At 38.3% G+C, this 9713-nt stretch overlaps 1 protein-coding gene across 1 annotated transcript in view; it reads left to right on the top strand.

Moving 5' to 3' along the window:
• Positions 1-7678, top strand: part of XRCC5 (X-ray repair cross complementing 5) — a 66123-nt gene extending 58445 nt beyond the window's left edge. The window contains exons 19-21 of the mRNA XM_070957114.1: positions 1557-1624; positions 4550-4621; positions 7404-7678. Of these exons, the coding sequence (XP_070813215.1) occupies positions 1557-1624; positions 4550-4621; positions 7404-7418 (155 nt within the window). The 3' untranslated portion in view covers positions 7419-7678. The remainder of the gene's footprint in view (positions 1-1556; positions 1625-4549; positions 4622-7403) is intronic.
• The last annotated feature ends 2035 nt before the right edge of the window (positions 7679-9713 follow it).

Raw genomic sequence — 9713 nt, forward strand, 5'->3', positions numbered from 1 at the left:
TTATTCTGCAGGTAGAAGGGGTGTGAGTCATGGAATGCTTTACTAATCCCTTCATCCCCATTATTATCCCTAGCTCCATTTTTTCGACTACCCCAAAGGGCATTGGAGCATAGGGAACTGGCAGAGAACAGTTCCTCTGCTGTTCAGCCACTAGATCAAAAGCTTCCCACAGACAGAGGCATTATAGTATTTCATCCCTAGAAATTGTTTGATGCATTCAACTCATTCACTATAATGGTAAAATATTTGAACCAAATATTTCATGCAAGCAGCATTCAAACAATATATTCCATTGTGAATATTTTGGGATATAATGAATTGGGGGGGCAGGGGGGAATCACCTGTAGCCATAATGTTTGAATAAATTTGTACTTACTTTGTTGTACTTACTTTTTAGCTGAGGTATCACCTCAGTTTCCATTGGATCTGCTTATACTTCTTTATGCATAATTTATAACAGATTATAATTTACCTGTTACATTTGGCCAGCCACTTTTATTTTAAGTATTATTGCACGTTCTTGTTCCCATGCTTATTGAAATTTGGGTAGGCATCTCCAGATGGAATGAGGGAAATTTTTCATAGATGTAAAAGCAGAAAGCTTTTATAGAGTTATGTTAGATTTATGTGTCATGCTTCAATCAAGTGGGGAATAATCAATCAAAAGAATGTTTTGTGTAAGCTAATTTTAAAACTGGCAAACAATAACTCAAGCGTTCATGCCCATATAGCGTTTATTTTTAACAGGCACATACATAAAGACTTTGCATCCCCAAAACAGAAAGCCATTTAGTTTATATAAATCCTTCCCAGCTAAAGGATTTTTACCTTAATGACAAATTAGAGTATGAAAGAAATATTTGGCTAAAAACATAGGACAGTCAATCTTGGCTGTATATCAAATATAGGTGCTAAATTATAAAATAGAAAATATCAGCTTCCCGAGCAAGCTAGCAGATGTTTCCCCATAATAATTATAGAGGCAATCAAAATTCATAAACATCTGGTTACTTATATAGGGAGGGAGTTGTCATCAATTAGAAGTTGGATATAACCATTCTCATCTCTTGAATACGGGTTGTGACATATGTAACCTAATTCAGTTTTGGCTCTCCTCTGAAGAAGTTAGCAGCTGGGCTAGAGAAATGTTAGTAGTAGAGGTGAGACTGGCTGATGTTGCGGAAAAATTCTGCAGTAAGCCAGATCAAAATCGATTTATCTCTTAAGGAAGATTTAAACATATCTGATAAGATGAGAAGGACTAAAAATGTCTGTCTCCTCCATCACCAATTTGCTTCAGCTAGTTTTATTCTTTTTAATCCAGATAATCTGGATTATAGAATAGTTCTGTGGAAGACCAGAATGCCTTGCTTTAAAAAATATTGTTAATGGGTTATATTTATTTAATAGTTGAATTAGGTATATGGTACTTATCCAATATATGAGTGATCCTGTCATGTGGATCTCAAAAAATATTTTGATTTCTGACTATGATACTTTGATGTGCTTTAGCTAATGTGAAAAAGGTTAAATGTAAATTACTTGCTTACTTTTAGAAGGAATTTCCTTGATCACCAATGAAGAAGCTGAAGGAAGCTCTCTAACAGCTGAAGATGCCAAAAAGGTATCAGGGTGTAGCATTTTTATACTCAAAATACATGGTTTGCATTAGGCTTTTGGTAAATATGGAATATTATCACTACTTAGTCCTATGATACAAATGATACCATCTTTAATTTTAGTAAATTAATTTCTGGGGGGAAAGTTCTAGTTTTATATGTCCCTTACGTAAATATAGATGTATGCTCCTACAGGATGTGATAGAAGATCCCGATATTTTGCTATTCTGAGTCACCTTTTCATTGTTAGCACTTTTAACTAGTACATTATTTTCATCATCCTGCCCTTCTTTATAGGATATTCTGTTATGGAAATAAGCATGGACACAATTTGGCCACAAAGCACTGTCGATAAGAGAAGTGGGCCAAGCATTTTCTGTCACTTATCTTGTGAAAACTGAAGGATTTCAATACGATTATTATACGTAATTTCGTTTTGTATCAATGTAAAGCAGATTGTGTCAGGAAGCAGAAAAAAACAGTCTGCTGATGCTTAGTGGGTTTTGATTCAAAATAAAAAAGTTTAACATAGTTGCTAAGCAATTTCTCATCATCATCACATAACACATTTCAGTTACGGGTTGTTTACATTTCATTTAGTGTTATGGTGCCACTTTGGAGGCCTCGGAGTAAATATGGGGTTTTCAAAAATAACATTTTACCTTAATTAACTATAAAATGGGATTTGCTCCAGTGCAAAAAGGTGTTTAAATTTGACAGTTCGCTGTTACTTCAACATTACCTGTACAATAATTGCATTACATCCACAATGTCAGAGAAAGAGGAGCATCTAGGCATGCTGTGTTACAACTGTGCAATCTTTCTTCCCCTATAAACCTTTCTGTGGGTTTTGTTTTGTTGTAAAAGGCTGCGGAATCAGCCTTAAAAATAAACATTTTTTTGAGTATAGAGTTTGCCTGTAGGTTACCAAATATTGGATATTGATACAAATAAAGCAGCTATCAGATTAGATCCAACATCATAAGACGTAGCCTTTTTCTTGAAATGTGAGGTACCCTTTTGTTGGTTCCACTTCTATTGCGCATTTGCTTCAGGGGTTCCCTTGCCAAAATTCTCTCTTTGCAAGCTAGACCGGAACTAATATAAAAAAAGAAGATTCAAGACACTGTTAAACAAGTGTTTTTAGAAGTAAGGTTAAGGTCAAAACCTCAATTCTAAGGGTATATGCTGCTTTCAAATGAGATTCCTCTCTCTATATCATTTAGGGCAGTAAAATTCTTATTCATTTCCTTCTGCTTTTTCCCCCCCTTTGGATTGAGGGCTAAAATTTGCTTCTTCTGTGAAGGCAAAGTAGTTTGTATCTGTTCTCATTTTTGATAACGGTCATTCCAATTGATATGAAAAAAAAATCTCATACCAGCAATTCTACAGATGAATGATTGAGGGCTACAAGTGGAAATCTCTGACATCGGTGGTTTCTATTGCACTCTGTGAAAAGGCGCCGTAGGATGCAATCCATCACATATATTGTAGATGGTAATCAAAAACACCAAAAGTAATACTGCTAAATTAATGTTCTGTTTGTATTATAGCTGGGAAATTGAGTCAAAACAAAGCTTGTGCTAAAAAGGGGGGGGGGAAGAAGTCAAATACTGTCAGGGTTCTAAGTAACACCTCCAATGAAAGAAGACTCCGAGGCTTGAAGTTCCTCAAAGTTCCATTTTATTAGAGATGTCATATTGGCACATCTGGGAAAACCCGAATCTGAAAGCTTCCAGGTTTTCCCCACCCAAAGGAAAGTCCAAGTCCCTGCCCAGCACCCACATGTCCATCACTGGTCCAATCACAGCACCATCCAACTGGAGATGCCTCCCAGTCCTCCAGGTGCAGGGCAAGATGTCCTTGACTTTCTGAGAAAGGAATGTTATTATGACTATATATCACCCATGCTCCATACAATGCCCCCTCCCAGTTTCCTACAGTAGGAAATGTGACAGGCCTGAAGGCCTGACGCAAAAGATGGCTTCCAGGCCTGACAAACTGTTGATCTTTTTTCATGATGTAGAATTAAGTGGTTGATGTGCAATTTACTCGTATCATACGACAACTTTAAGAATAAAATTATAATTGGTTCCCATTACTCTAATACAAGCATTTGCTAGGATATTTGTTGTTTCTAGTGTTCACAGTATGTTTGTTTGTTTGTTTGTTTGTTTATGTCTTCTCTTTACATTCTGTAATTCTACATTTGATGGATGAATATTATTTGGGGTATTAAAGCAGGAATGTAGTGCATGAATGTGATAGTGTGGAAGGAGACCACTCTTAGGCCTTTGCTTCCTTGAGTCACACATTTCATACAGAGGCAATGATCTCTATTGGATATCTTCTATTCCTTGAGATTCTCTACACATGCTAAAGCATTTCTTTCATTCTTTAATTTCGTCTTACATTTTTGTCCTTCTGCCTAGTCTAGTCTGTTTTGTCTAATTTTCTCCTTCTGTCTAGTTCCCAAATAGATGGGTTTTTCAGTAACAATGAGGAAGCTGAGAGTGACGTAGAGTGCAGTGTGTATGCTTGCTTACTCAGTGAAAGGTGCTCTATAGAAAAATGCATGTAAGAGCGTCATCTTTATTATCAAGAGCCTAGCTTACTTCCTAATTGAAGTATATTATCCAAAAGGATGTCATCTGTTTTTCCAAATCTTTTAACATTCCTGATTCAGATATTTTTCTTCTTTTTCTGTAGGTTGCTGTTGCTGCTATTAATAAGGGAGGGAGGGAAAATTAATCTTTAATAACTGACATCACAGGGTGGGGTTGTTGGGAAAATAGGAAGAGGAAGGAGTTAGATACATTCACTGACAGTATTAGATACGTTCACTGCCTTGGTTGTTTAATAATAAATAGGTGGGATGTAGATAAATAAAAATATGTTGCTGATTACATGCAAATGAATTTTGTTTGTAGTTTTTGGCTCCCAAAGAAAAGCCCATGGAAGTTTCACCAGTGGCAGAAGAGGGTGGTGATGTGGATGATCTGGTAAGTATTTTAATGTTGATAATGTACATGTGCTGGATAGTGAGACACGGAGTCAGAAACATTGCTCACCCTTCGATACCCTATAGCAGGGGTGTCAAACTCAATTTCATTGAGGGCTGCATCAGGGTTCTGTTTGACCTTGGGGGGGCTGGCATGGGCATGGCCAGAGTGAGCGTGGCTAGCTCGACATCACTCGTGTTGGGGGTGCCTGTGGTGTCCCGAGCGCTCTGCCAGCAAAAATGGGCTCCCGAGCCCTGTTTTTGGCTGCAACGGCCTCCTGCAACCCTTGGCCAGTGAAAATGGAGCTCAAGAGGGCTGCCTGTGGCTCTCACAAGCCCTGTTTTCAGCTGTGACGGCTTATTGCAACCCTCTGCCAGCAGCCCTCCTGAGCTCCATTTTTGCTGGCAGAAGCACCATGGGCCGGTCCTTCGCTGTTTCCAGGGCAGTCCCCCGGGCCAGATCTAAGCATCTCACGGGCCAGATCTGACCTGCGGGCCTTGAGTTTGATACCCCTGCCCTATAGCATTGGCTGGTCTCTTGTCTCCTGATTGGCCTCTCCTCTTAAACCAAAGCTTACCTGAATTTGGGGCCCTCAGATTTTAATCAGATTTCCTTTATAAAAAAGGAAATTCAAATTGTGGAGAAGGCTCTAAAAGGACACATAATTCGGTTGTGTTAGAAGGTGAGGCACTAATTCTGCTTTGCCTGGACCTGACTGTGCATCCCGCCCTGAAGTGTTTTTGCTCATCCTCAGCAAGTAACAAATTACAAGGCTGACATGTTTAAGCAAATAGCTTTCCAAAAGAGCCCTGATTAGTTCCATTGATGGAGAGATCCTGTAGCAGTTGGAGCGAAAGATACATTCCTTCCAGCTGGATAGGTTTAGCATTGCACCCATCAGAATACCTATGTGGCAAATGGGTAGAAAATATATTGGAGTTTCTAACTAGAACAGCTTCTCCTTTCTCTCACTTTCTCCTCTGGCTCAGTGGTTTTAGGAGAAGTCAGATGCTTCACTTCAGTTGACTTATAAGGTTGCAGTTGGATTCATTTCCTAATAAACAGATCTGGGAATATAGATGGCTAAACATAAGTGCTGTATGTAGTTGCGTGGTGAAGCTGTAGGCTAGAATTCTGACTCTGTCTTCTAGCAAAAAGATGGCTTCTTAGTGGATTTTGTTTTTTAAGGATATACATTGTAAAAGAGAAGCCGAGTCTAGATATTTGTGGCTCACTATCAAATTGTAAGTGATAGAAGGAATATACCTATTCTTGTAGTATTGCACATTTAGCCAACTGTTTATGATGTTACTTTCCCCATGTTCTTTTGCAATTATATTTGTATTTTGGTCTGTGACCGCAAATAAAAGTTATATATTTGGTACTGCACATTTTAAAAAACCATAACCCAATCTGTCTCTGTTGTGGCCCCGCCCTCTGAGCCTGTCCCATCGGAGGAAGAAAGCTCCGAGCATGAGGAAGAGGAGTCAGCCAGGCCTCCCTCTCCAGGCCCCTCCCCTCTGGCATTGTCTCAAGTGCCGGCCGAGGGAGAGGAGACAGCTGATTCGAGTCAAAGTGATAATGAAACATCATTCCTGGACGCACGCCTCCGAAGGCGTGATAAACGTTTGCAGCAGCTTAGGAGGCGTGCTAGGGATTAGGACTGAGTCACTGGACCACACCCCAGAGACTATATAATAGAGGGTAGTGGTCAAAGGATCCTTGTGACGAACAAAGCAAACCTTGAATAGTCACTAAAGCCTCGTCCGGAGCTGCTGAGAGAAAGATTTAAAGTGTCGGACATTTGGACTCTTGAGTATTTATCTTTCTGTTTTCCTTTGAAAATAAAGTCAGTTGGCAGACGGTGTGTCTATCGCTGCCAAGTCGGAGATAAGAACTGGGTGCGTTCCAAAGTGTTTCCTTAACCCTCGACTGGCTGTGTGTGTGTGTGTGGGTACGGGGACAGATCAGTCTCATAACATCTTCCTCAAAGATGCAAAGATTAGCCATTACCTATGTCAGTGTTTCTCAACCTCAGCAACTGAAACACTGATTTATATCATTTGAAAACTTTATTGCCATTAGGATGCCACTCTTTATGAAGTTTTACCCTCAATGGAACAGAGCACCTCAATGCAGAAGCACTTCAGGAGTATAAGAACGGCCCGCTCCAGCTGTAGTATAACATTTGGAGAATAAAAATAACATGGAGTAATTTTCCTCCCATCAAGCAGTTATCCACAGTTTGCTTCTGCCTCTGTGTGTCATTTCATAACTGTGTTTATTTAGAGTGTAGTCGATTTATTTCCTTTTTTCTTTTGTTGGAAGCTTAGGTAGCAAGGTAGGCCTGCACGGTAATCATTCCCAATTTCTAATACATGTGTTGTTGATTACTAGGCTAAGGAATATATTTTATAGAAAATACAATTTAATTCACAGACTTAGCTCCATTTGAGTGTATAGGTGTATATATACATCGATAGAATGATCGAAGAACAGTAGAAGAATATAATCAGTGTATTTTGTGAACATAATGCTTACTCTATGTAAGCAATGGAGTTCAGGCTTCTGTTAAATCCTGAATCATTACACACAAAATCTATCCTCCACACTTAAAATAATGAGTCCAAATTTTAGTGAATTGTCCTCCTTAATGGAAGAAAGCCAGAATATTAAAAAAAAAAAAACAACTGAAAAAGAATATTTATTTTTCAAAAGTTATTTTTATTTTTTTACATAATTGATAGTCTCTTTTCAAATACTGTTTTTTGTTCTTTTGCAGCTGGACATGATTTAAATAGTCAAGCAGCATTTGATGGCCAGTTACATATGAAGTGCTCAGCTCCAGAAAAAGCACCCGTTCCAAAGAAATTGCTTGCAAGGTTTAAATCTTGGTCAGCAGAAGCCATTATAAAAAACTGCCAGCGCGAGCCACAATATTTTACTGACTCAATTTTCCTTCACTGCTTGGAGAGGACATGGTATCAGTGTGGAATCTCAGCGGACTATATCTAGAAATATATATGCATTTTTAGTGTGTTGCTGAAATGTTATGGGTTTGGAGCTATTGTAAATGTTAAGAACATTGTTTAAAAGTTTTATAGTCTATTCTGAAGGTTTGTAAACTGTAACCAATTAAAAAATCTCCTTTGCATAATACCATTTGAACATACTCATGATTTGGGTGGGCCGTCTTAATACCATCGATGCTGAATCATCCATAGTCCAGCTTTTATGTTCAGGTTCATTGCCTATTCACAAGGTGCCATGGGCAATTGGACATCCTTTCAAGGAAGAGTTGGGATGGGAGAGGGGACATAACAAACTGTAACGATATCATACATGTAGGTCCTCGACTTAAAACCACAATTGGGATCAGAATTTCTCTTGCTAAGCAAGGCGGCTAAGTGAGTCATGTCCAATATTACAATCTTTTTTATTTATTTGCTAAATTTATTTTCCACCTTCGTGTAAGAAAAATGACTCTTTTTGCCATAAATCACTTAACAATCACTTGTTAAGTGAATCACTACAGTTGTTAAATGAATCAGGTGGTCATTAAGTGACTCCATCTTCCCCCCGTTGACTTTGCTTATCGGAAGCCAGCTGGGAGGGTTGGGTTGCACATGGCAATCCTCAGTGACTCTAGGATGCTGCAACCATCATAATAGATACAAGCCAGTTGCCAAATGCCTGGATTTTGATTATGTAACTATGGGGATGTGGCAATGGTTGTAACATTTTTCAGTGCTGTTGTGACTTGGATCATTAAATGAATGGTTGTACTGTAAATCAAGGACTACCCATTGATTTTATGTACCGGATGTCATAACTCAAATACCTTTATGTGGTGATGTCATGACATGTGTTGTCGTTTTGACATTGTGGGTAGTTATAAGGACCCATGCAAGGTCCACCTGTAGCTTAAATTACTGTTGTAACATAAACAAAAAATATTTGATATGGTGGTCCAAGTCACGATGACTTCACAGTTAGTAAAGAGAGGTCCACTCCTATCAACGAAGATTGTTGTCCTCAGTTAACAATGGTCATTGGGACTGGAATTTCCATCACTAAGCAACACAGTCATAAAGCACATCATGTGACCGCATCATGTAGCGATGGCAATCCTGGCACTCATGGTTATCATCGTTAAATGAGGATTAGGGTTATTTAGCAAATTCCAGGTGTTTTGCAAGCAGGCTGGCAGGGAGGTAAGGTATGGAGTGGAGAAGGCTGCTGCCAGGTAAGGGAAGGAGGCATGAGTGGCATAGGTTACATATTTAATAATGTAATAAATGGTATATAGCAAGTTGCCTTGCTTGTGACCTATCAGATGAAAGTTCTCGTTTCTATGACACATGACACCTGGAGGCTCCCATGAGTGATGATAATGATGTACGTTTTGGAGATATGTATCAATATTTCACTAGTGTCACAACTTTGAGAAGTGGGGACTGCTTTTCAGACTACATACTGAATTCTATTCTGTTCCGTTGCCTGAACAGGACTTCTGTTTTTGTTCCAATGAAAATGCATGTTTTCTGGTGAAATATAATTATTTGCCTGTATATTAAAAAAAAGCTAGCCTTTGATAGCATAGCAATTTGTTTTGATTTTTTAAAATTATTTTTATAGTATTAGTATTCTTTACTTGTGCCTTATTGGAAGAACACTATTGGATCAGGTGGTTAACAGGAAATATTTTTCTCCTGTGGAAAGCTATAGAATAGGAATAGGAATAGGAATAGGAATAGAATAGAATAGAATAGAATAGAATAGAATAGAATAGAATAGAATAGAATAGAATAGAATAGAATAGAATAGAATTCTTTATTGCCAGGTGTGATTGGACACACAAGGAATTTGTCTTTGGTGTGTATGCTCTCAATGTACATAAGGAGAATAAAATAAGTTCATCAAGAATAAAAAGATACAACACTTAGTGATAGTCAAGTTTACTAATAAGCTATCAAATCGTACTAGGAAACAAAAACAATATAAGTTGAAAGATACAAGCAACATGGTTATAGTAATAAGTGGGAAGAGATAGATACTAGTAAGGAAGAGAAGAATAATAGTAATACAGTCT

This window comes from Pituophis catenifer, unplaced genomic scaffold (genome assembly GCF_029215685.1).
Source record: "Pituophis catenifer annectens isolate HBS135680 unplaced genomic scaffold, rPitCat1.0.hap2 SCAF_1, whole genome shotgun sequence".
Taxonomy (NCBI): domain Eukaryota; kingdom Metazoa; phylum Chordata; class Lepidosauria; order Squamata; family Colubridae; genus Pituophis; species Pituophis catenifer.